The sequence below is a fragment of the Squalius cephalus genome, assembly GCF_949319135.1.
Source record: "Squalius cephalus genome assembly, chromosome: 1".
Classification (NCBI taxonomy): domain Eukaryota; kingdom Metazoa; phylum Chordata; class Actinopteri; order Cypriniformes; family Leuciscidae; genus Squalius; species Squalius cephalus.
In genome coordinates, this window is record NC_137122.1 from 5,056,631 (window position 1) to 5,084,517 (window position 27,887).

Sequence of the window (27,887 nt, forward strand, 5' to 3'; positions counted from 1 at the left end):
TTTTCCTGTTTACACTGTCATAGAACACATCAAATCTGTGTCAAATGTGAGAAAAAAATCGGAATTTGGTCACATTTCACTGACAGTGTAAATGAGGGACGCCCTCTAATTTTACTGTCACCTTCCTCAGGGATGATTTAAGTTGTGTTCAGTTCTATATTTGAAGTTTCCAGGTCTAGTAATATTACTGTTACCTTTCTCAGACCGAGGGGGGTTATAAGTGCTGCTGCTGCTAATGTTTCAAGTTTTTCATTCAAGTAGTTTACCAGATAGATTATTATATGTAGGCTTAATATTGTAGGCTAAGCCTACCCATGTAGATTTTTATTTAACATTTATTTTATGTTGCTTAATGTTTCACATGCAACAGGTGTATGGAGATAGATTTGTGTCTTTATTACATGCGAGTAAATAAATGATCTGAGAGAAAAAAAAAAGTTTGAGAAAAAAGTTATCACACTGATAGCAAAAAAGCATTTCATGAGAGAAAAAATAATATTTGAGAGAAAAAGTTTTCATACCAATAGCAAAAAATAATCATATTTGAGACTAAAAAAGTTTTGAGAGAAAGTATTTTCTCATAGAACATAAAAAAAAAAAAAAATCATATTTTAAAAATTATTTCTCTCTCAAAATACTATATTTTTTGCTATCAGTGTGAAAATATTTTCTCAAAAAAAAAAAAAAGTTTCTCTCAAAACGCTTTTCTTTGCTCTCGATGCAATTTTTTGCTCTCGTGTCAGGATTTTGCTTTAGCTGTGAAATTTGTGTCATGGGCGGGGCCACGTTCCTATTGGCCAGTCGGGTGAGCATCGTCTCATCTTGGGAGTCGAACTGAATCATTACACCATTGTTCGGTTCACCAGCATAGATGTCGCCTCTGCCTTAGTTGAGCACGGACACTCCAATGTTTGAGGATATGAGGATATGCCTGTTTGACTGAGTATTCGCTGAGTTACAGTTCATTTTCGGAAGTGTTTCAGAATTGACTTCATTGACGAAGAGTAGGCAGAACTCGCTTCGTGTTTATTTTTCTTTATTTGGCAAAAAGCACAACACTTTGTTTTTATTGTGAGTATACACAAAAATAATACACATTTAACAGAATCGATTGATGTATGAAACTTGTTTTGTAAAATCAAAGTCAAAAGAGTATTTCGGGTCTCAATTCAACTGATAAGGAAAAAACCGAGCAGATCACGCCGGCGTGATTGCCGACCTCAGAGGGTTAAAGACACTATTGATACCGTGAGAAATTTACATTCTCAGGAAAATAGACGCTTATCAGTTAATCGTTAATCAATCGATAAGGTCAATCAATTAATGATTAATGAATTAATCGATAATTTGCATCCCTAGTCCAAACCATGTTAAGTTTTCTCTTTCTCCTCAGACTGTGGTGAAGGGGTTTCTCCATGTGTAGATCCAGGTAAATTTTATAGGAGAAACTCTTTCCGCACTGATCACACTTGTAAGGTTTCTCTCCAGGGTGAGTCCTCTCATGTGTTTTCAGATCTGATGATCAACTGAATCTCTTGTCACAGTGTGAACACTTGAAACGTTTCTCTCCAGTGTGGATCCTCTCATGTGATCTCAGATTTGCTGACTGACTGAATCTCTTGTCACAGTGTGAACACTTGTAAGGCTTCTCTCCAGTGTGAATCATCTCATGTGTTTTCAGATGTGATGAGTTACTGAATCTCTTGTCACAGTGTGAACACTTGTAAGGCTTCTCTCCAGTGTGGATCCTCTCATGTTTTATCAGAGATGATGACTGACTGAATCTCTTGTCACAGTGTGAACACTTGTAACGTTTTTCTCCAGTGTGGATCCTCTCATGTGTTTTCAGATTTGCTGACTGACTGAATCTCTTGTCACAGTGTGAACACTTGTAAGGTTTTTCTCCAGTGTGAATTCTCTGGTGCCGTTTTAAACAGTTCGCTGTAGTAAAAGTCTTCTCACACTCAAAGCACATGTACTCTCTTACACCAGTGTGAATTTTCTGGTGTGTGTATAAATTAGGCAGCAGTGAAAACCTCTTTCCACACACAGAACATGAATGCGGCTTCTCCTTCGTATGAACTGTCAGGTGTTTCTTCAGGTGTGATGCACTAAGAAATGTTTTGCCGCACTGATCACATGAGAACGGCTTCACTCCGGTGTGGATCCTCATGTGATGCTCAAGACTTTGTTTGGTTGTGAGACTCTTCCCACACTGATCACATGAGAACGGCTTCTCTCCGGTGTGGATCCTCATGTGTTGCTCAAGATTTCCTTTCTTTGTGAAACTCTTTCCACACTGAGTGCAGGTGAAAGATTTTTTGGCTCTTCTTTTCTTTAAAAAAATATTTTTAGTCTTTGAGCGACTCAAAGGGTTTTCTCCAGGTTGGACATGATGTTCCTCCTCCACTTCACTCAGTTCTTCAGTCTCCTCCTCCACTTCACTCAGTTCTTCACTCTCCTCCTCCACTTCACTCAGTTCTTCACTCTCCTCCTTCACTTCACTCAGTTCTTCACTCTCCTCGCTCTCTTCCATCAGGTCTGACATGAAAGAAACAAATATTACATTTAATTTTCAGTACATCAAAATAATTCAAAGAGAGAAATATAAAGTGTGTTAATGACTTTGTTATATTGTCTGTTTTGAAAGTATGTAAATAATATAGTCCTTAAATTTAATTATTATTATTATTTTTTTTTGTTTATTTTTGTATGGTATTTTTTTTTTTTGGGTTTCATTTGTGTTATGGTAACGGAGGTCTTTTATTTTGACGTTCGCCCGCGTGAGCGGATATAATGCGCATATGGTCCAAACATTTCAGTATGGAACGAGACCCAGACGTACATGTTTGTGGTATCAAAGGTTTACGGTTTGCAAGGAGTTTAAAAGGATTTAGCTCCTGGTTTAAATGGAGAACAAGGTACGGTTATAGACTTCCTGCTATCTTTGTTTTGTTTTGATTTATTTTCTTTGTATCAAGATTAATTGTTGGTTGTTGCTTTGTTGTTTATGTATATTTAAGTCTTTAATCTTTATTTATTTGGTTTTGATGTATGTTAATTTCAAGGTTTATTCATTTTGGTATTTTGTTTTCTTTTGTACAAGCTTTTACGTTGATTCTCAACGAGTCAATGGTGTCCGACGGTGATCGTATGTGATGACGGACATTCAAATAAAGTGTGTGAGAATCATCAGTCGAAGAGTCCAACCTTTCTTAACCCTTGTGCATTGTTAGAATTTACATCCTTTCGTTATGTTTGTGGCTGAAAACAGCCACTACTTTAAACTGCTGTAAAAATGTATCAGATAAATATTTTTTTCAATTTTTTTTGCATTAATCTATTAATCAACCTCAGTCCTGCTCAAAAATATTAAATGTTTAAAAAAAAATCAGGATTTTAACTCTTTAATTGCCAAATTCGTAAATGATGTCACTGATTTGGGGGGAAAAAAACACAAAATGACTCATTTTCAATATAAAATGTGATTGTGGACTGGATTTTTTTTTACCTTTTATCACAGTCTTGGACATGTCAAAGATTAGAAACAACATTGGTTTTGATGCATTGTTAGTTTTTGTGCAGCATCAGATTTTAACTTTTTCTCCCTCATTTACTGTTCGTGGCTGTTTTTGCCCCATTGACTTCCATTATAACCACATTTTTTGATTGCAAAGCCATGACACCATATAATCATGCATTTTTGATTGTTGGTGGTTTTCCCTGTTGGGAAGAGGTAAAATTTGTAATTTTTACTGTTGATAACCGGGTGGCACCATTAACCCTTTAGATAGGCCTGTGCAAAAAAAAGCTTAGTTTCTGGCTTTTACATGGAGTTATATGGAGTATAACAGCATAATAAAGTGTGTGTGTGTGTGTGTGTGTGTGTGTGTGTGTGAACTCACCTTGATGCGTCTGAGAAAATCAAAATATGCACCTCAGCTCTCAGATCTACATGGAGTAAACAAAAACAAAGTAAGTGTATTTATGCATCTGCTCCCTTTTGATGGTGAGAAATGCAGACTAAACAAAAACAAAGCAAGTGGATTTAAACGCGTGCATGCAAGCCTGCTGGTCATTTGATGGTGAGAAGAGCAGCCAGCAACATGAGAAAGGGCTTGACTTGTAGTGAAGTTTTAGAGATGATTATGCAGCCTGACCCCTCCAGCGAGCTGCAGGATGTATCGTCTTCTCCCTCTGACACCACAGACTCAGGAGAGTCAGATCCTGATTTGGATGTGGCACCCTCATCATCCTCTCTAGCTTCTACTGAAGGCGAGGAGGATTCGGAGGATCCTGGATCTGGGTGGATTGGGAGAAACGGCGAAGTGTGGTTTTCCACTAACGCGGAGACAACTCTCTTTCTTCAGCCTGCCAGTGGCGTGACTCCAGGGCCGACGCGCTATGCCATCACAAGGCATAGTCATACATGTTTGTATGACTGTACAAACATGTATGTGTTGACGCAAGTCATGCTGACAATGAGGTCAATCATCTCCTCCGTAAAAAACAGATTGAACACGGAATCCATGTTCTGGACCCTTGCGAAGGCATAGCGCGTCGGCCCTGGAGTCACGCCACTGGCAGGCTGAAGAAAGGGAGTTGTCTCCGCGTTGGTGGAAAACCACACTTCGCCGTTTCTCCCAATCCACCCAGATCCAGGATCCTCCGAATCCTCCTCGCCTTCAGTGGAAGCTAGAGAGGATGATGAGGGTGCCACATCCAAATCAGGATCTGACTCTCCTGAGTCTGTGGTGTCAGAGGGAGAAGACGAAACATCCTGCAGCTCGCTGGAGGGGTCAGGCTACATCATCATCTCTAAAACTTCACTACAAGTCAAGCCCTTTCTCATGTTGCTTGCTGCTCTTCTCACCATCAAATGACCAGCAGGCTTGCATGCACGCGTTTAAATCCACTTGCTTTGTTTTTGTTTAGTCTGCATTTCTCACCATCAAAAGGCAGCAGGTGCATAAATACACTTACTTTGTTTTTGTTTACTCCATGCAGTTCTGAGAGCTGAGGTGCATATTTTGATTTTCTCAGACGCATCAAGGTGAGTTCACACACACACACACACACACACACACACACACACACACACACACACACACACACACTTTATTATGCTGTTATACTCCATATAACTCCATGTAAAAGCCAGAAACTAAGCTTTTTTTGGCACAGGCCTATCTATAGGGTTAATGGTGCCACCCGGTTATCAACAGTAAAAATTACAAATTTTACCTCTTCCCAACAGGGAAAACCACCAACAATCAAAAATGCATGATTATATGGTGTCATGGCTTTGCAATCAAAAAATGTGGTTATAATGGAAGTCAATGGGGCAAAAACAGCCACGAACAGTAAATGAGGGAGAAAAAGTTAAAATCTGATGCTGCACAAAAACTAACAATGCATCAAAACCAATGTTGTTTCTAATCTTTGACATGTCCAAGACTGTGATAAAAGGTAAAAAAAAATCCAGTCCACAATCACATTTTATATTGAAAATGAGTCATTTTGTGTGTGTTTTTTTCCCAAATCAGTGACATCATTTACAAATTTGGCAATTAAAGAGTTAAAATCCTGATTTTTTTTAAACATTTAGTATTTTTGAGCAGGACTGAGGTTGATTAATAGATTTATGCAAAAAAATTTGAAAAAAATATTTATCTGATAAATTTTTACAGCAGTTTAAAGTAGTGGCTGTTTTCAGCCACAAACATAACGAAAGGGTAGTAAATTTGCCCACAGTGTACTGTTGAGTTTTTGAAAAATTTCAAAGCATTTTCCCAAAATATGTGTCAAAATAAGATTTGTCACCAAAAATCATTCCATTTGCTGAAACACAGAAAAAGTTATAGCCAAATTTAGACTCAAAAATACCCCATAGTGGATGAAAACATCCCCAACAGCACATAAGGGTTAAACCAGGCAGCTACAGTAAAAGCTTGCCATCATCAAACCGCTGTACTGCTTGAAGGAACGCCATGGTTGATGGAGGAACTTATGTCGGCGCGCTCGTCGTGGACTAACGTTAGGTGATTGACTGTTTTCTATATGGATCAAGTTTCAAGTGAAGTTCAAGAGGACGGCTCTACAAACCTACGGGCAGCAGTTGGAGCGATTTAATGAACTGATTAAGGGAAGTGAACTGTTCCAAATTGTTTGGTGGATCGCAGTGAGTACCAAAGACAAAGATATGAAATGAGCTCTGAAGAGAAATCTTTTCTCATTTTTTCGTGTCTGATTTAAAGGGTGAATGAACATTGCCGCGTGTAGATCGTATATTAATGGACTAAAGTGTATCAAACGAGTTTCACTTTTAAGGGTTATGTTTCAGCACATGTGGCTAAAGTGAACTTGCTGAACATATTTCAACAAATTGATTTGAATTTTAAATGTGAATAATGTTATGTAATTTGGTGAACTGAAAATGTCAAAATCAGATGCAGGTGCAAAGGAGGCAGATAGGCAAACTGAGAGCCATCATGTAGAAACTCAAAGTGAGAGTACACGCCATTCAAAGCGCACGCATGTCCCTACTGAAAAAATGTTAGCGTATCAGCAAGAAGAGCTATCAAAGAAGGAGAAAAAGGTTGTATCTTTATATAATCAATGGAAAATAGAAGCTCGTAGTGCACGTGAGCATCTTAAATCAGACGCACTAGGGACTCAGTTAGCTATTTTGATTGATACTTTGGAGGCGGCCAAAAACAAAGTTCTGAGTGCTTACAAAGACTTTAGAGAGCGTGTATCACCTGCTATTGAAATGAGGAGAAAAATGGATGCTTGTGAAGCAGTTACAGCTGACATCATTAAAATCATTTATGAAAGAATAACAGGTTTAGATGGAGATTTTGATGGTGAAAGGGAGAGAAGTCGTCTTCGTACCTTATTAGACCATCAGTATGCCCATTCAATCTTTGGTTCAACGGTTTCACGAGTTAGTCAGAAAACTAGTAATTACTCTAGTCATCGCTCTGTTGTATCAAGCTTAGAAGCCAAACGTGTAGACGCTGCGGCAGAAGTGGCAGCTAAGCAAGCTGCATATAATGTTTTGCTAGAAGAATCAAAGCAAAAAGAAAAGATAAAGCAGTTAGAAGAACAACATAAAAGGGCTCTTGACATCGAGTTGAAGGAACTAGAGCAGATTCAAGCGCAAAAGGATCTGAAAGCAGCTCAAGCTAAACTAGAAGTCTATAATCAAGAGGTTGAGAAAGAGAAGACTAACTTGTCCAAAGATTGTAGCAGTATAAACGGATCAGAATCAGATTTCTCTCAAACAAATGTGAAAAAGCAAGAAACGTTTCAAAGGGTGTGTCATGAAACTAAAAGGGAGAGAGTTGAAGCATCAGCAACTGATATACCGCTTCTTGTTCAAGCATTTCAAGATGGCCTGACCATGAGTAAGTTACCGGTGCCAGAGCCTCCTGTTTTTGTTGGTGACCCCATTCATTTCATTGAGTTTAAGCAATCCTTTTCTGCACTTATTGACAAGAAAACTGTCTCTCCTGCTGATAAGATGTTTTACCTCAAGAAGTAGGCTATGTGAGTGGTCCTGCTAGGAAAGCTTTGGAAGGAACATTCTTCAGAGCAGATGATGAAGCCTATAAAGATGCGTGGAGCAGACTGAACGATCGTTACGGCCAACCATTTGTGATACAAAAAGCGTTCAGAGAAAAGCTGGCAAGCTGGCCTAAAATTCATCAAAAGGATGCCATTGGTCTTCAAACCTTCTCTGACTTTTTAAATGCATGCCAAGATGCCATGCCACATGTCAAAGGCCTTCAAATTTTAAATGATTATCAAGAAAATCAGAAACTTGTGCTGAAATTACCAGATTGGGCAATTGGCAGATGGAATCGTCAAGTCACACAATCTCTTTCTGGAGATCACGAGTATCCCACTTTTAAAGAATTTGCTGCTTTTGTGTCTACTGAAGCAGAGATTGCTTGCAACCCAGTTACTTCATTTCATGCTCTTCACGTTGCAGAACCTTTCACTGAAAAGTCAAATCTGAAAACAACTACAAGAAACAGAGTTAGAGTTTTCACCACTCACGCAAACATCGAGAGTCAAAAAGCTGTCAAACCAGTGAATAAAATGTTGTGTATGCTTTGCCAGAAAGATAACCATCAACTTGACAATTGTTTCAGCTTTCTCAGTAAACCATTGGAGGAGCGACGGAAAATTATTCAAGAGAAGAGGCTTTGCTATGGATGCTTGAAGTCTGGTCACAGTGCAAAGGAGTGTCGTTGTCGTCTCATTTGTAATACCTGTAAAAGGAAGCATCCAACTAGTTTACACAACGACAACTTTGTGAAAGTGGTAAAGACTTTATCTTCTGCAGTTCAGACTCAAAGTGACCCTGATGGTACAATGAATGCAGTGACTTTGAGTGTAAACGCGGAAGAGCGAAATGCTTATACTTCAATGATTGTACCTGTCTGGGTATCTGTAAAACAAAATCCAAGTTGTGAGAAGCTGATATATGCACTTTTGGATTCTCAGAGTGATACTACGTTTATCGACAGAGAAGTGTGCGATGCTCTACAGGCAACAACGTTTCCAGTAAGATTGAAGCTTACCACCATGCTTGGAAAAGATACTATCCTGCAGAGTGAGAGAGTATCAGGACTCCAAGTGAGAGCATACGAATCTGATAATTATATTGATTTACCACCCGCTTACACCAAAGACTGCATACCAGCTAATCGTAGCCATATTCCAACTTGTGAAGTCGCTAAAAACTGGAATCATCTCACTGTCATTGCGGACAGGATACCTCCATTACAGAACTGTGATGTTGCTCTCTTAATAGGTTACAATTTTTCAAGGTCAATGATCCCCAGAGAAGTAATTGTGGGAGGTGATGATGAACCCTACGCCATTCAGACAGACTTAGGATGGAGTATAGTAGGTTGTTCTTCACCACACCTTGATCTACCTGAAATCAATAGATTGTCTCACCGCATTGCGGTTAAGGAGCTCCCTTCTATCACGCCAGGTGATGTCATTCGTGTCCTTGAGAGTGATTTTAAAGACACTGAAGAAGAGAGTGCAAAGGTTTCCCAGGATGACATCCTTTTTCTTGAGAAATTAAAGGAAGGTATACAGAGGAATGTTCATGGCCATTACCAAATGCCACTTCCTTTTAAAGTGAGGCCTAACTTACCAAACAATAAACAAGGTGTCATTATCAGACTCAACCATCTCAAAAGGAAGATGACTAAAGATGAGATGTATAAAAAACGTTATGATGAATTCATGAATGAAATCTTGCAGAGAGGAGATGCGGAGGAAGTACGTGACAGCGGCAAGGAGGGAGAAACCTGGTACATACCGCACCATGGTGTCTTCCATCCAAAAAAGGCAGATAAATTGCGGGTAGTGTTTGATTGCTCTGCCAGGTATAGGGGGTATTCTTTAAATGATTTCCTGCTTCAAGGTCCCGACCTGATAAACGGTCTAAATGGCATCTTGATTCGATTTTGTCAACATCCCGTTGCACTCATGTGTGATGTAGAGAAAATGTACCACCAGTTTCATGTCGACGAATCTGATAGAGACTTCCTGCGCTTCCTATGGTGGAAAGATGGCGATCTCAACCAGCCTGCAAGTGAGTTTCACATGAAGGTTCATCTCTTTGGTGCCACCTCATCCTCAGGGTGCGCAAATTATGGTTTGAAACATCTTGCAACTGAAAACAGTGAGTTGTATCCACTAGGTTCACAGTTTGTGAGAAGAAATTTCTATGTGGATGATGGAGTGATCAGTGTGGAGAATGCTGAAGAAGCTGTTAAAGTTGCAGATGAGGCACGGCAGCTTTGTGCTATAGGTGGCCTACGGCTCCACAAATTTGTGTCAAACAGTAAAGTAGTGCTGGATAGCATTCCCATCTCAGAAAGAATCTCTGATGTGAAGAATGTTGATCTTTCATTTGACGAGTTACCCCTGGAAAGAACTCTTGGCATACAATGGGAAAGAGAATCGGACTGTTTTAAGTTTAAAGTTCAGTTAAAGGATCAACCTGTTACTCGACGTGGCATCTTGTCTACTGTTGCTTCCATTTATGATCCTCTGGGACTTATTGCACCCGTGCTGTTGAGTGGAAAAGGAATACTGCAGGATGTATGCAAGCGTGGCAGTGGATGGGATGACCCTCTATCAAATGAACTGAATTTAAGGTGGGAGCGATGGAGACGAGATTTAAACCATCTGCAGAAAATAGATGTACCACGAACATATGCACCCTCTAGTTTTGGAAGAGCTATTCAAATTGAATTGCACCACTTTTCTGATGCTTGTGTCCATGGATATGGTCAGTGTTCATATTTGAGACTCAAAAATGAGGATGGAGATATTCACTGTGCATTGGTTGTTGGGAAATCAAGAGTTGCAACTCTTAAAGTTACAACAATTCCCAGATTAGAGTTAACAGCTGCCGTCGTTTCTGTTAAAGTCGAAGAAGCAGTCGAACAACAGGAGAGATCAGCAGTCTGTGAGTGTTTACTTTTCCCAGTAGATTTTAGCGCGGCTGTGTTGCTAGGAAGTGTGTTTTACCGTGTTTTTACTATGGTAAAAACGCACGTGTGACTTTGTTTGTGCGTCGTGACTGGTTAGTTTCGCTTGACTAAACAGGAGGGCGGGACCTAAGCCAGTTAAAGTATTTATTCTAAGAAACTGCTAGTACTTATCAGAAGAAGCAGTCGAACAACAGGAGAGATCAGCAGTCTGTGAGTGTTTACTTTTCCCAGTAGATTTTAGCGCGGCTGTGTTGCTAGGAAGTGTGTTTTACCGTGTTTTTACTATGGTAAAAACGCACGTGTGACTTTGTTTGTGCGTCGTGACTGGTTAGTTTCGCTTGACTAAACAGGAGGGCGGGACCTAAGCCAGTTAAAGTATTTATTCTAAGAAACTGCTAGTACTTATCAGAAGAAGCAGTCGAACAACAGGAGAGATCAGCAGTCTGTGAGTGTTTACTTTTCCCAGTAGATTTTAGCGCGGCTGTGTTGCTAGGAAGTGTGTTTTACCGTGTTTTTACTATGGTAAAAACGCACGTGTGACTTTGTTTGTGCGTCATGACTGGTTAGTTTCGCTTGACTAAACAGGAGGGCGGGACCTAAGCCAGTTAAAGTATTTATTCTAAGAAACTGCTAGTACTTATCAGAAGAAGCAGTCGAACAACAGGAGAGATCAGCAGTCTGTGAGTGTTTACTTTTCCCAGTAGATTTTAGCGCGGCTGTGTTGCTAGGAAGTGTGTTTTACCGTGTTTTTACTATGGTAAAAACGCACGTGTGACTTTGTTTGTGCGTCGTGACTGGTTAGTTTCGCTTGACTAAACAGGAGGGCGGGACCTAAGCCAGTTAAAGTATTTATTCTAAGAAACTGCTAGTACTTATCAGAAGAAGCAGTCGAACAACAGGAGAGATCAGCAGTCTGTGAGTGTTTACTTTTCCCAGTAGATTTTAGCGCGGCTGTGTTGCTAGGAAGTGTGTTTTACCGTGTTTTTACTATGGTAAAAACGCACGTGTGACTTTGTTTGTGCGTCGTGACTGGTTAGTTTCGCTTGACTAAACAGGAGGGCGGGACCTAAGCCAGTTAAAGTATTTATTCTAAGAAACTGCTAGTACTTATCAGAAGAAGCAGTCGAACAACAGGAGAGATCAGCAGTCTGTGAGTGTTTACTTTTCCCAGTAGATTTTAGCGCGGCTGTGTTGCTAGGAAGTGTGTTTTACCGTGTTTTTACTATGGTAAAAACGCACGTGTGACTTTGTTTGTGCGTCGTGACTGGTTAGTTTCGCTTGACTAAACAGGAGGGCGGGACCTAAGCCAGTTAAAGTATTTATTCTAAGAAACTGCTAGTACTTATCAGAAGAAGCAGTCGAACAACAGGAGAGATCAGCAGTCTGTGAGTGTTTACTTTTCCCAGTAGATTTTAGCGCGGCTGTGTTGCTAGGAAGTGTGTTTTACCGTGTTTTTACTATGGTAAAAACGCACGTGTGACTTTGTTTGTGCGTCGTGACTGGTTAGTTTCGCTTGACTAAACAGGAGGGCGGGACCTAAGCCAGTTAAAGTATTTATTCTAAGAAACTGCTAGTACTTATCAGAAGAAGCAGTCGAACAACAGGAGAGATCAGCAGTCTGTGAGTGTTTACTTTTCCCAGTAGATTTTAGCGCGGCTGTGTTGCTAGGAAGTGTGTTTTACCGTGTTTTTACTATGGTAAAAACGCACGTGTGACTTTGTTTGTGCGTCGTGACTGGTTAGTTTCGCTTGACTAAACAGGAGGGCGGGACCTAAGCCAGTTAAAGTATTTATTCTAAGAAACTGCTAGTACTTATCAGAAGAAGCAGTCGAACAACAGGAGAGATCAGCAGTCTGTGAGTGTTTACTTTTCCCAGTAGATTTTAGCGCGGCTGTGTTGCTAGGAAGTGTGTTTTACCGTGTTTTTACTATGGTAAAAACGCACGTGTGACTTTGTTTGTGCGTCGTGACTGGTTAGTTTCGCTTGACTAAACAGGAGGGCGGGACCTAAGCCAGTTAAAGTATTTATTCTAAGAAACTGCTAGTACTTATCAGAAGAAGCAGTCGAACAACAGGAGAGATCAGCAGTCTGTGAGTGTTTACTTTTCCCAGTAGATTTTAGCGCGGCTGTGTTGCTAGGAAGTGTGTTTTACCGTGTTTTTACTATGGTAAAAACGCACGTGTGACTTTGTTTGTGCGTCGTGACTGGTTAGTTTCGCTTGACTAAACAGGAGGGCGGGACCTAAGCCAGTTAAAGTATTTATTCTAAGAAACTGCTAGTACTTATCAGAAGAAGCAGTCGAACAACAGGAGAGATCAGCAGTCTGTGAGTGTTTACTTTTCCCAGTAGATTTTAGCGCGGCTGTGTTGCTAGGAAGTGTGTTTTACCGTGTTTTTACTATGGTAAAAACGCACGTGTGACTTTGTTTGTGCGTCGTGACTGGTTAGTTTCGCTTGACTAAACAGGAGGGCGGGACCTAAGCCAGTTAAAGTATTTATTCTAAGAAACTGCTAGTACTTATCAGAAGAAGCAGTCGAACAACAGGAGAGATCAGCAGTCTGTGAGTGTTTACTTTTCCCAGTAGATTTTAGCGCGGCTGTGTTGCTAGGAAGTGTGTTTTACCGTGTTTTTACTATGGTAAAAACGCACGTGTGACTTTGTTTGTGCGTCGTGACTGGTTAGTTTCGCTTGACTAAACAGGAGGGCGGGACCTAAGCCAGTTAAAGTATTTATTCTAAGAAACTGCTAGTACTTATCAGAAGAAGCAGTCGAACAACAGGAGAGATCAGCAGTCTGTGAGTGTTTACTTTTCCCAGTAGATTTTAGCGCGGCTGTGTTGCTAGGAAGTGTGTTTTACCGTGTTTTTACTATGGTAAAAACGCACGTGTGACTTTGTTTGTGCGTCGTGACTGGTTAGTTTCGCTTGACTAAACAGGAGGGCGGGACCTAAGCCAGTTAAAGTATTTATTCTAAGAAACTGCTAGTACTTATAAGAAGAAGCAGTCGAACAACAGGAGAGATCAGCAGTCACTCTCACCCTCTCGTCTATCCTCTCTGGTCTCATCCACACTTCCTCCACCTGATCAGCTTTCAACACTAGATACTAACAGTGCAACTGATAATCTTTTCTCCACTTTAACATCCTGCTTGGACACCTTCTGCCCCCTTTCCTCCAGGCCAGCCCGCGCCACACCCTCTGCCCCCTGGTTATCTGATGTTCTCCGGGAACATCGTTCGAAACTTAGGGGTGCAGAGAGGAAGTGGCGCAAATCAAAAGATCCTACTGATCTTGGTCTTTATCAGTCCCTCCTCTCTTCCTTCTCTGATAATATCTCTACTGCTAAAATGACTTACTATCACAACAAAATTAACAATTCTTCAGACTCTCGCATGCTTTTCAAAACCTTCTCCTCTCTTCTCAACCCTCCTCCTCCTCCTCCTTCATCAACACTAAATGCTGACGATTTTGCTACATTCTTTATAAATAAAACAACCTCCATCAGCGGCCAATTTAGCAATCCACAAATTGACACACACACTTTTCCAGCTAACACGCACTCTCTACCCTCCTTCTCTCTACTCTCAGAGACAGAAGTCTCCAATCTCCTCCTTTCCAATCGCCCTACCACCTGTCCGCTTGATCCTATTCCCACTAACCTACTTCAAGCCATTTCATCCTCAGTTGTACCCACACTCACACACATCATAAACACCTCTCTTCACACTGGTACCTTTCCCACAGCATTTAAGCAGGCTCGTGTAACCCCACTGCTTAAGAAACCCACTCTAAATCCAGCACATCTGGAGAATTACAGACCAGTATCTCTCCTTCCATTCGTCGCGAAAACACTTGAGCGAGTTGTTTTCAACCAGATCTCTTCCTTCCTTACACAGAACAACCTCTTGGACAACAATCAATCTGGTTTCAAAAGCGGACACTCAACTGAGACGGCCCTGCTCTCAGTAATTGAAGCTCTGAGACTGGCAAGAGCAGCCTCCAAATCCTCAGTTCTCATCCTGCTGGATCTGTCTGCTGCCTTTGACACAGTTAACCACCAGATCCTCCTGTCAATCCTAAAGACGAAGGGCATCTCGGGAACCGCACTCCAATGGTTCAAGTCATACCTCTCAGGTAGGTCCTTTAGGGTTTCGTGGAGGGGTGAGGTGTCTAAGACACAACATCTAGCTACTGGAGTGCCTCAGGGCTCAGTGCTTGGACCACTTCTCTTCTCCATCTACATGACATCACTAGGATCTGTGATTCAGAAACATGGTTTTTCCTATCACTGCTACGCTGATGACACACAACTCTACCTCTCATTCCAGCCCGACGATCCGACGGTAGCTGATCGTATCTCAGCCTGCCTGACAGACATTTCTGGCTGGATGAAGGACCACCACCTTCAACTAAACCTTGCGAAGACAGAGCTACTCGTGGTCCCGGCCAACCCAACACTTCACCACAACTTCACCATTCAGCTAGACTCGTCATCCATAACTCCATCTAGATCAGCCAGGAACCTTGGTGTGGTAATTGATGATCAATTGAACTTCACAGACCACATTGCAAGAACTGCCCGGTCATGTAGATTTGCCTTGTACAACATTAGGAGGATCAGACCCTTCCTATCAGAACATGCTACTCAACTCCTTGTCCAAGCGCTTGTTTTATCCAGACTTGACTATTGCAACGCTCTCCTGGCTGGTCTTCCAGCTTGCACAGTCAAACCTCTGCAACTGATCCAGAACGCCGCAGCTAGAGTGGTCTTTAACGAGCCGAAAAGGGCACATGTCACTCCTCTCCTCACAAAACTGCACTGGTTGCCAGTTGCCGCTCGCATCAAATTCAAGTCACTGACGTTTGCCTACAGAACAACCACTGGTTCTGCTCCCTTTTACTTTAACTCTTTACTTCAGACTTATGTGCCTTCCAGGAACTTGCGCTCTGCAAGTGAACGGCGTCTTGTGGTGCCATCTCAAAGAGGCACAAAATCTCTTTCTCGGACCTTTACCATGACTGTTCCCTGCTGGTGGAATGATCTGCCGAACTCAACCAGAGCGGCTGAGTCCATAGCCACTTTTAAGAAACGGCTGAAGACACTTCTTTTTCGACAGCACTTGATCCAGTAATACTAACACTTTCTCTCTACTACTCTATTCTGTTCTATTAAAAAAAAAAAAAAAAAAAAAAAAAAAAAAAAATGCGTTTATTTAAACTGAGAAGGGTCATAGCACTTGCATTTTGTTGTCCTACTGCTAGTTTAACTGCTTCTATTGTTCTCATTTGTAAGTCGCTTTGGATAAAAGCGTCTGCTAAATGAATAAATGTAAATGTAAATGTAAATGTAAAGTGAGCAGTATGCTTAAGAGAGAACTGGACTATGCTGTTGTCAAGGAGACATTCTGGACAGACTCCAAAGTAGTATTGGGATATATAAGTAATGAGGCACGCAGATTTCACACTTTTGTTGCCAATCGAGTGCAAAGAATACATCTCAGTACGACTCCCCAGCAGTGGAAATATGTTCCAACAGAGGAAAACCCTGCTGATCATGCATCCAGAGGTTTAACAGCGAAGAAGTTATTCACCTCAAACTGGTTCACTGGTCCTAAGTTCTTGTGGGATGAAGAAATGTCTGTACCAGAAGAACATGTTCCTGAACTTCTGCTTGGAGATCCAGAGGTAAAAATATGTTGTGCTTTGAATACTGATTGCACAAGGAATCTGAGCTTGATAGACCTTCTTTCAAAGTTTTCTTCTTGGTCAAAGGCAGTCAGAGCTGTAGCTCGTCTTTTAAGGAGAGCTAACAAAGACAAATCTAATCATCTCAGTACTATGCTTGAGCGTCAAAAGGCAGAACTTCACATAATCAAATGTCTGCAAGATACTTCCTACAAGGATGATCTGAAAGTGATTAAGAGTGGAAGAAATATCTCATCTCGGAGTGCATTGTACTCTCTTGACCCTTTCATGGATAAAGATGGTTTACTCAGGGTGGGAGGTAGACTTTGCCTCTCAACCTTTCCAGATTCTGTGAAACATCCTATAATAATTCCAAGAAATCATCAGATCACAGAAATGATTGTTGCTCACTTTCACAACAAAGTTGCGCACCAAGGCAAAGGATTTACTGTAAATGAGATAAGATCTAATGGCTTTTGGATACCAGGAATCAACAAGATTGTGACATCCTGTATTAGGAGTTGTATAATTTGCAGAAAGCATAGGCGACCAGTTGAAGAACAGAAAATGGCGGATTTCCCCATGGAGAGAGTGGTTCCATCGCCTCCATTTACATATACTGGCATGGATTGCTTTGGCCCGTTTCTTATACAGCAGGGCAGAAGTGTTCATAAACGGTATGGTCTTCTCTTTACTTGTTTCAGTTCCCGTGCTGTACACATTGAGATGCTCACTGATATGACAACGGATTCTTTTATCAATGCTCTTCGTTGTTTTATTGCCATGAGAGGTACTGTGCAGCAGTTAAGGTCCGATCAAGGAAGTAACTTTGTGGGAGCAAAAAATGAGTTAAAGAATGCACTTGAGGAAATGGATGTGGAAAGAGTGAAAACCTTCTTATCAGAGAAGCAGTGCGATTTTGTTATGAATGCACCGCATGCAAGTCATGCTGGCGGCGTGTGGGAACGTCAAATTAGAACAATCAGATCTGTGTTAAATGCTACTCTTGCACTTCATCCGGGAAGGTTAAATGACTCCTCCTTACGAGCTTTTTTGTATGAAGCAATGGCTATTGTGAATAATAGGCCGCTCACTGTTGATTGCCTGACTGATCCTCAAAGTCTAGCACCAATCACTCCAAATCATCTGCTTACATTAAAATCGACTACTGCTTTGCCTCCACCAGGAAATTTCGTTAGGGAGGATGTATTTGCACGGAAAAGATGGAGACATGTGCAGTATTTAGCGGAACAATTTTGGAGTCGCTGGCGCAAAGAGTATCTTGCGAATATAGCTGCCCGACAGAAGTGGAATGTGTCTAAGAGAAATCTTCAAGTTGATGATCTTGTTATCGTCAAAGAAGAGGAAATGCCTAGAAACGAATGGAGGCTTGGCAGAATAAAGGAAACTATTTCTAGCGATGATGGACTTGTAAGAAGAGCTAAGATATTTCTAGGCGATCCGAAGCTTAATGCAAAGGGCAAGCGTGTTAGCAAACCGTCCGTAATTGAAAGACCAGTGCAAAAACTAATTTTACTAATGGAGGGACATTAGTGTTCTTCATTCGAACATTTCCCATTGAGAGATTGAGAGGTCAATGAGTATCATTTTAATGTCTTAACTCATGGTTTGGAATTTTTAATGTTGGTTTGAGGTTAAATTGTAAAAAAAAAAAAAGAAAGGAAAAAAGTATAAAAACAAAAAAAAAGTAAAAAAAAAAAAAAGGATAAAGGGAAATTACTCGTGCTTGTACATTTTGGTGTGAGATTTGCACTCATAATTTGGTGGGAGTGTTAATGACTTTGTTATATTGTCTGTTTTGAAAGTATGTAAATAATATAGTCCTTAAATTTAATTATTATTATTTTTTTTATTTTATTTTTTTTGTATGGTATTTATTTTTTTATATATTGGGTTTCATTTGTGTTATGGTAACGGAGGTCTTTTATTTTGACGTTCGCCCGCGTGAGCGGATATAATGCGCATATGGTCCAAACATTTCAGTATGGAACGAGACCCAGACGTACATGTTTGTGGTATCAAAGGTTTACGGTTTGCAAGGAGTTTAAAAGGATTTAGCTCCTGGTTTAAATGGAGAACAAGGTACGGTTATAGACTTCCTGCTATCTTTGTTTTGTTTTGATTTATTTTCTTTGTATCAAGATTAATTGTTGGTTGTTGCTTTGTTGTTTATGTATATTTAAGTCTTTAATCTTTATTTATTTGGTTTTGATGTATGTTAATTTCAAGGTTTATTCATTTTGGTATTTTCTTTTCTTTTGTACAAGCTTTTACGTTGATTCTCAACGAGTCAATGGTGTCTGACGGTGATCGTATGTGATGACGGACATTCAAATAAAGTGTGTGAGAATCATCAGTCGAAGAGTCCAACCTTTCTTAAACCAGGCAGCTACAAAGTGAAAGGACCTGAAAGTGAGCCCTGATGTAATAGTAGAAAGTAGACAACTGTTATAAAATATTGTAATAATTTGATGCCTTTTTTTAATTGATTACCGTATTTTTCCGGACTATAAGTCGCTCCGGAGTACAAGTCGCATCAGTCCAAAAATACGTCATGACGAGGAAAAAAAACATATATAAGTCGCACTGGACTATAAGTCGCATTTATTTAGAAATGGATTTAACAAAATCCAAGACCAATAACAAGTTATTTAAACAGACATTAACCCGTGCCCGCGCGTTTTGCTGGATTTTCATCACATTGTAGCACTATAAACTTAAATTTATCAGTCATTTATGGTCATACAGAAAAAAGAAATATAAAAAAAGAATCTGTGATATTTCTACTTTTGTATGTGTCCACTTACAATCAAATCAAAACATTGTGCTTTTGTAAAATAAAGAAAATAGACAGGGTGTGCGTTCTGCCTCTCCGTCGCGGTGAACTTTTTTTCTTGAGCACGTCTATAAACTGAAACAAAACTCAGCGAATACTTGTCACACATTTATGAGCCATATACCTTTATAAACATTTAAGTGTGTACTTTTAAATGATATGATTCAAACTGAAAACAAATATTCTCTGTTTAAGTAATTTGTATAAAACCAACAAGATGCCCAGATTCTCAAACGCTTCCTAATTATTTTTAATTTGACCATGCCCACTCGCGCAAAAGAGATTCACATGCAAATCTCCACATGGGCGATAGCGCTCATTACCTCAAAAACAAAACACCAAAACACTTCAAGTCTCTGCTTTTCGTCGAGTTTGAAAGACGCGCTGTGAGCTTATGTTGGATTTACATCAGAAGAAGAAGAACGCGATTTGAAGACATGAAATACAGGTAAGAAATTCTTACATATTAGATTGTTATTGTTGCATAAATTTCACATTGCAGTTGAACTGTTGCTAGATATATGGTGAATATTATAATATTTAGACCCGTGTTTACTGTTACTGTGTTTGTGGATATCTGCTCAAACGTAGATATGTAGGATATATGGTAACCATAATGTTTTATATTTGAGCGCGATCACGATCCAAAATATGATACATTCAAACGCGATCGCGCTCAAATATAAAACATTATGGTTACTATTATCTAATTTCATATCATCATAACGTATGGAAACATTTGAAGTAGAGCCCGACCGATTTATCGGCAGGCCGATATTATCGGCCGATATTAGGCATTTTCCAAACTATCAGTATCGGCATTTGTAATGGCCGATAAATTAATATTTCAAAAATAATATAAAAACGGACGAAACACCCTTCAACCATGTCATGAGTGTTGGCGTTGTATAGTTTGTCCACCAGAGGGCACTCTACACGTCCCTGTTGGCAACAGGGTATAAACGCGCCACACATCCTGCAACCTGCTGATCCAGACAGAGTCGGGCAGAGAGAACCAGTTATCCGCGAGTGAGATCATCGGTGAAGTGTGTTCATGGTAGGGGTGTGCGATATGACGATTTTTGATCGTGGACGATTAAAATGTCTCCACGATCTGCTTTTGAAGAAATATCGTAGTATCGGGCATTCTATCAGTTCCTATTCTAGCGCCCATCATACTGAACAACGCGACGTATATTCACATAAAATGTTAAAGCAGCGAAAAGGGACACTGCAGTTCATAAAAGTTCATAATTTGCATGTGCTTTGATGCCTTGTCGGTTAAACATTTAATTCGCGTGCTGATGTGCTGTTCTAACATGTGTTTCTCAGCGTGTACATCATGTGAAGCTCACATGCACTAAAAGCCTGTCTACCAGCGCCTGGATACTGGACTAAGTTATCTTTCGAGTATTATTGTGCTAATACTGTCAAATACACACAAAGTTTACATAAAGTCGGTGATGTCTAAAGTGAAAGCAAACTTGAGAAAATTGAGAGAAAATCTGCTTGTTAAATGCGTGTATATTAGACGCGTTGCGCGCAGCTCTTAAAGAGACAGTAGTAATAGTAAACACGTTGCAGACTGTCGTTCAGCCGCAGCATTAACGAGTCACATAATGGATTTAGATCGCTAAATAGTAGGTTTTAGAAGGCAGGCAGCAACTGATGATTGAAAATGATTCTCTAATTTTCAATTCATTGACATGGTTTTGTGGAATATTTAATTTGTTTTGGTATAGCTCTTTTACTTTAACTTTAGTATTATAATTTATTTACAGTACACAGACTGTTAAAACCAGCTTCAACTGGAAGTAAGTAAAAGTGTTAAATGTTTAAAATCAGACTGTTTTTTGATCATTAAAAAATATATACTTTTGATGTGCAATTGCTTAGTCATTGAGACTGTAATCTAAGGCTTTTTTTTAACATAATCCCTTCTGGAAAATGGTTTATACAGCCCACATACATAGAACAGGCAGATATTTTGCTATTGAATATTGTGTAAGTGCAGTTTATAGGAAATGGGTCTAATATCCAGTTTATTTTCAAAATCAAAATATCGGCTTATAAATCGGCTCTTTTCGAGTTAATATCGGCATCGGCCCCCAAAAATCCATATCGGTCGGGCTCTAATTTGAAGTAACATGATAATCAATATATTCTTCTCTAGCTTAGTTGTTACTGAAATCTTTTGGAAGATTTATAGGCTGCTATAGGTTATTGTTATTATTTTATGCAGCACTGCGCATAGCCTATGCCTACAAGGCACAACACACCTGGTGTTCATTATATTATATATTGTTGGAAACATTTGTGTGTGTGTATTCTGTGAATTTTAAAAAGCAATTTTAACCAGAAAAATCTCAAATTTATTCCCAAAAATCGTGCAGGCCTTTCTCTTGATATCAGTATGTTCACTTTTTTTTTTTCAGGGCCCAGATACCACTGAGTCCTGCTTACTTCAACATTCACACGAGTCTCTGTACATGAACATGGTAAAGTGAAAATCAAACACCTTGGAAATGAAAGGTATGTACAATGTTTTTAGGAATGGCACAAAGGTCTCTTTCTTTGGATCATTGTTTTCATTAAGTGCTTTTTTTGTCATTTGTTGTGTATCTTTGGATTATGTTGTGTTGTAAATAAATGAAAGGTGAAAGGTTGCTCAGAATGACAGTGCCTGATAGCTCCTAATAGGGCCGTTAGGGGAGGGTCTTTGTCTTTCTCAGGTGTGAAAAGCCATACATATTAATGACCTCCCGCATAAAGCTTTCTCACACAAAACACGTCGTAAAAATTTTAAATCAATATATTGTCTTCTCTGAATGAGCAGTCAGGGTGATTTTCACATAGTTTTAGAGCAAATATTCTAGGCTACGTCATACAATTTCCAAAAGTGAAGAAATAATCAGTATGGGTTTCATGGCCTTATTTCAGAGAGATTTTTTTTTTGTATTTTCACAAACCACGCATAAATGTCATTATCTCAAAACTACAAACTTTTACATACATGCTGCTGATATATTATTGTAGCAGAGTTTGTGCTGAATACAGTGTAATTAGACTTTAGCCATGAAAATGTCACAAGTAACAGAAATAAACACAAATGTCAGAGCATGTCAGAACACCTCCAGGCAGGGCTCCAGACTGCGACCAAATGGTCGCATTTTGCGACCAAAATTTGAGAGTGTGCGACTGAATTTTACACCCAGTCGCACATGTGCGACCAGTAATTATTTTTTTTATTTTTTCACATTAAACGTGGAAGGGGCGCGTCAATGAATCTGGAATGTGTGGCAGGCCAATGAGTGTGAGAAGAATAGGGAATGGCCACTGTAACTGGCTAATGTGTGGAGGGGGGAGGGTCCTAGAGATAATCGAGCGCGCGTAAACGTCCGTGGGAAGGAGACGGAGACAAATATCAATGTCACGGACAGACACAGTCGGATGATGATGATTCAGAGTCAGAGGTTTGTAAGGTGATAAAGGCCTGAACCCACTATTTTCGGGAAGACTGGCTACGAGAATTCAGCTGGTTGAGGTACTGTAAGGAGATGAACTCCATGAGCTGCGAATGTTGCAGTCGCTACCCCAGAACTGCGGGGAAAACGAAGTTTGCAGACAGTGCAGGCACTTCGCAGTTTAAACACTCAATCTCAGCCTCAAGCATAGAGTATGCCGTGACATGTTAATAAATAAAAACAAAATGAAAGTGGAAAAAAACTGCGCTACTCAGTACTCATTCTGCTTCACAGACCGTTTAATAGTTCGAACCAATAATAGACAGCGCAGAGCTCCTCTCGCCAGTCGCGGGCCGATCGCGATCACGCGAAACAGTTACATCGTGGAGATCCAGTGAAGAAATCCATTGAGTTCGCGACAGAATTAATAACATTGCTGCGAGATCCAGTGAGAAACATTCAGATTTGACGCAGAATTCTCTGTTATAAACCATATCAGATCAAACAGCGCTGACGTGGAAACCAGGAGAAACGTGCAATGAGCGAACAAGTTATAGAAGGCTTTAGGTCCACAGATCAGCAACATTCACCTTGGATTTACTGTAGTAACACTAACTGTAACTATGGTATACTGTGGTTATAACAGTAGCCTACACATATTTTTCCAGCACTTCAAAACTATATTATCATATTTAAATGTTATTTTTAATGTGTTGACCAAAACATTTTTTGTTCATCCTTTAAAGATTGTACCTATTTATAAAACTAAAAGTTTCAAGAAGTAGGAAAACTCACACTTATTTAAAAAAAAAAAAGATAAAGATTAAATTACTATTGTAAACATAGCTGCAGAGGACGCTTACTGGCTATTTTCACTCCCTAATATCTATTTTGTCACTCATTTTGCTTTTGAATTAATATTAAGACATTATGAATGATAATAATTAAAGTTAACTTTATCTATACACCTCAAATTAAGCTCAGTCTTTTGTCATCCCACAGTGCTACCAAATACTTTCTGTAGAACTTAGTGCCGCTGCCCTCAAATGTTAGTCTGGAGCCCTGTGAACTTAAAATAAAACTGCACATTGTAATTTCTGTACGTTAAGGCTATTTATTATCAAAGCATTTGTCAGTAATACAGTTATTTTGGGGGAAAATGTGAATAATTGCATTGCAAGGTGATTTAAGGTGTGCCCCTAAATTTTCTGCTTGCGCTCCTAAAATTTTAAGTCAGGGGCTACAGCGCTCCTAATAAAAAAAGTTAGTCTGGAGCCCTGCCAGGGCCCAGAAAACAGCTCAGACCCCAGAGGGTAAGTTATTAAAGCAGACAGACATTTAAGTTATTCAGCTACTGATACACAATAGCACACAGAAAAACAGGCTGAATAGGTGTATGTTAACGTAACACATTAACAGTTAGATACACAATAGCATAAAGAACATACCCAGGAGGCTGAATAGGCTAAATTAACATAAGCCAGCGAGTCCAACAGTTATCGGTAAAGCAAGTTCACCAAGCTCCCGCGATCTCATTCCACGTCACTGAATCCGTTGAATTCTTCATCCTCTGTGTCGCTTTTGAACAACTCCGCCAACTCCAGAGGAAGATGAAGCGCTGTCTCCTCTTCTGCGGGGCTGTCGTCAGATTCGGCATCAGTTCCAATTATTCCAGCCTTTCTGAATCCCGACAGAATGGTTTCGGTTGTCACTAAAGTCCATGCTGTGTCGATCCATCCAAGGACTTGCTGGAAAGTTGCATGGCGCATCCTCCCGGTTGCCATAAAGCTGTGCTCTCCATCCACCATCCACTCTTCCCACAGGTGACGCAAGACTGCCTTAAAGCTCCGGTTCACAGAGATGTCGAGTGGCTGGAGTACTTTGGTTAAGCCTCCAGGGATAATCAATATTAAATAAATTATAAAACACATTTTAAAAATAAACATGCTTTTATACTTTAGATGGCAACTTCTTAAATTTGCAATCCTATTACAGTATTTTTCACAAAGTAATTGTTTAGAAATATATGAATATGTGAATAAAAAGAAGGTAGCCTAAACACTGTAACAGGGCTCTCAGTAATCTGGTAATTCCGTGCTGTAATCAATTTTTTCAAATAAAGACAAGGTAACGCTAATTTTACATACAGCACAGTGAAAACGATATGAATATGACACAAAAATATGACTCAAAAGTGCTAATTTTCATCGGTAGTCCCCCAGCCAGATTTAAACAAGGCAACCTTTAAAAATAATCACAAGTACAAAATCACAAGAAAAAAAATAAAATAAATAATTGCATACAACACATTATGGTTACCAAATACATAAAAATAATAATATAATATTTAAATACACACACATAAAACATTAGTGCCCACAGGTTTGGCTCTCTACAAGCCATTTTTTTGCATTCTTTTTGAATGAAAAGAATGACAAGGACTCTCTAATGGTTGCCGGCACAGTGTTCCATTGCTGAACTGCTCTTACGGAGAAAACGGCCTGACCAAAAGCTGTTTTTCTCCGGGGTATGATGCAGTCTTCCCTCACTGCCCCTCTAGTTACCCTAACCTCACTGGATCTAAAATGTATAAAATCACATAGTGGAGGAGGTGCTAAGCCGTATCTAATTTTATAAATTAAACAAATGTTTTTGAATTTAATTAAATTATCCCAAGTAAGTAACTGATATTTCCTCAGAATACTACAGTGGTGGTAGTGATATGTTTTTTTATCCAATATTTTTAATGCTTGTTTGTATAATCTTTCTAATGGTTTTATTGTTGTAGAGTGAGTATTGGACCAGCTTATTAAACAATATGTTATGTGGGATAAAATCATGGAAAAGAAATATAATTTAGCAGCTTCTGTTGAAAGGAAATCTCTAATGAATCTGAAATTGACTAGACTGAACTTAATCCTATTACTAACTTTTTTGATGTGAGTTTTGAAATTGAGATTTGAATCTATATATAATCCTAGATATTTATATTCTGTGACGACCTGTAACCTTTCTCCAGATATAAAAATTTCAGGTTCTATATTTATATTGTTTTTAGAAAAAAACATGGTAACTGTTTTAGATATATTCAATTGCAGACAGGATTGTTCAAGCCAGATTGAAATCGATGACATGGCCTCAGTTAGTTTAGATGCAACTTCCTCTGTAGATTTTCCATAGACCAAAATAACTGTGTCGTCTGCATACATCAAAGTGTCACAGTTCTTACACAAAGATGGTAGCTCGTTAATGTATAAACTAAAAAGAATTGGACCTAAAATTGAACCCTGTGGAACACCAGTTGATAATAGTAAGGGGGTGGAACTATATTGGTCAATTCTTACACTTTGGGAACGAGATAAAAGATAAGAGTTAATAAGACTAATAAACTTTGAAGAAAAATTAAATGCATGAAGTTTGTGCAGTAAAACTGAATGGTTAACTGTATCGAATGCTTTACGCAGATCTAGAAATATTCCTCCCACTATCCCTCCTTTGTCCATATTTGATTTAACCTTTTCCAAAAAATAACATGTTGCTGTCTCTGTCGAATGATAAGCCCTAAAACCAAACTGCATTGGGTGCAAAGAGCCTAGTCAACTTTAGTATGGGTGTCTAAACTTATGCATAGCACTGTATAAGTTGCACCTGACTATATATATAAGTCCGGAAAATACGGTACATGTCTTTCCATGAATGAGGTAAATTTATCTTCCAATTATTATTTTTAAAACATTATAGGCACGAATCCCATGTTTCTTTAGCAAGAACTATTAAACATATTTGATCAATGACACAATTATCTAACATGATATTAACATTAAAATATACAATACTGCCATTTTGACACCAACTTTGAGATTGATATTACATTTTACTAAAACCGTTTTAATTATTAATGGCCGTTCACACTAGACTTTTCCTTGCACTGACTTCCATTCATCCGCATGTGAAAGTGGGACACCAGAAACACAAGCTCAAGTGAATTACCTGTGACAAATAACACAAGCGTTTAGCATTCAAGTGGAGGGGATTGTTTATTTAAACATTTTGAATTATTATTATTATTTGTTGTATGTTAAATTTATTTCCGTCATTTCACGGCCGTTGCAGTGTCTGTAGAAACTTCACAAGCTCAATGTGTTGAGTGGCCATGGCTTTAACTATTTTTAAATTAAAAATTTTTATTATCTTTATCTGTGTCCTACATGTTTCACTCAACCCTGTTACTCCTGACATGATTTTCCTGATTTTAAAAAAAGAGTATTTCTTAAAACTGAGACACTCAGCAGTGTCTGGGCGGCAGTGGCTCAGTGGTTCATGTAGATTGTCTACAAACCGAAAGGTTGGTGGTTCAATCCCCGGTTCCACCTGACCAAGTGTCGAGGTGTCCTTGAGCAAGACACCTAACCCCAGCTGCTCCCGACGTGCTGGATCGCCTTGCATGGCTGACACCGCCGTCGGTGTGTGAATGAGTGAGTGAATGGGTGAATGTGAGGCAATATTGTAAAGCGCTTTGGTGGCCATTGGGTCTGTGAAAGCGCTATATAAATGCAGTCCATTTTACCATTTACCATTTACACTCAGGAAGTGACATCATCTAGGCTCTTTCTACTGCATGATGGGAAGACAAGAAAATAATCTCAATCCATTGTCTCAGTTTTTACACAAACTGTAGCATTGACTATTCATCAACCCTGTTACCAAAGTTACTGTAAGAAGAATCTCTATAACTATGAATAACTTGTATGATATTTGACAAATACAACTTTAACAACTTGGTGTTTACTGACTATTCCTAAAAATATACATTTTGTAAACTATGTTGAAAATGACTAAAATTCTGGTAATGTTGTTGCAAATTGGGAACCAGATATAAAATAAATGTAAAATAAAACAGTTAAAACAGTATTTAGCCTGATCTGATGTTGACAATCAATATAAAAAGGTCTCAAACCTCCCTTTACTGACCATTTGTTGAAAATAAACCCAGAACATTCTGTACCGTTTCATAGTTGAACTGTTTATCTAAATGTGATGAAGTGCTTGAATGTTTCTAACATGAATGTTCTTCAGCATCATGAATGAATGAAGAATAAACACCAACCTCTTTGTTCTTCAGGATCTTCAGTGTGTTTCATTCTGCAGGGTTCTGGATCACTCATGTTCTCTCTGTCCTCTTTAATAAACTCAGTCTTTGCAGATTTCAGCTCTTCCTGATGCTCGTCTTCACTTATAGCTTATGGGAATTTACAGCATTTATTGCTGAATTACTGTGGGAGGAGCTTCACTGATGATGTGATTACAGTGGGAGGAGCTGATCTGCCAAAATCAAAAATATAAATCACTGAGTT

The 27,887-nt window shown here is 39.3% G+C and overlaps 3 protein-coding genes across 5 annotated transcripts in view; 2 read left to right on the plus strand and 1 right to left on the minus strand.

Annotated features, from left to right (window-relative positions):
• Positions 1 to 27,887, plus strand: part of LOC307156367 (uncharacterized protein) — a 1,306,365-nt gene that overhangs the window by 1,138,550 nt on the left and 139,928 nt on the right. The gene's annotated exons all lie outside the window — the stretch shown is intronic.
• Positions 1 to 27,887, plus strand: part of LOC307156254 (uncharacterized protein) — a 166,677-nt gene that overhangs the window by 68,838 nt on the left and 69,952 nt on the right. The gene's annotated exons all lie outside the window — the stretch shown is intronic.
• Positions 1,017 to 27,872, minus strand: LOC307156408 (uncharacterized protein). 2 transcript variants are annotated; one of them, XM_079867739.1, is made up of 3 exons: positions 27,641 to 27,872; positions 1,554 to 2,511; positions 1,017 to 1,468 (listed from the first exon to the last, which is right to left on the minus strand). In XM_079867739.1, exons 1-3 carry the CDS (start codon positions 27,696 to 27,698, stop codon positions 1,390 to 1,392), a joined length of 1,095 nt encoding a protein of 364 aa, XP_079723865.1. In that variant the 5' UTR covers positions 27,699 to 27,872; the 3' UTR covers positions 1,017 to 1,389. The 2 variants fall into 2 exon arrangements, 1 of the variants encoding a protein (XP_079723865.1); XR_013820707.1 differs by lacking the exon at positions 1,017 to 1,468 and having other exon boundaries at positions 2,416 to 2,541.

Coding starts and splice junctions, on each gene's coding strand:
- LOC307156408 (XM_079867739.1), bottom strand. CDS start 27,698: ATGAGTGATCCAGAACCCTGCAGAATGAAACACACTGAAGATCCTGAA. Junction 2,512..27,640: donor AGATCCTGAAGAACAAAGAG/GTTGGTGTTTAT, acceptor AGGAGAGTGAAG/AACTGAGTGAAGTGAAGGAG. Junction 1,469..1,553: donor ACTGGAGAGAAACGTTTCAA/GTGTTCACACTG, acceptor AAACCTTACAAG/TGTGATCAGTGCGGAAAGAG.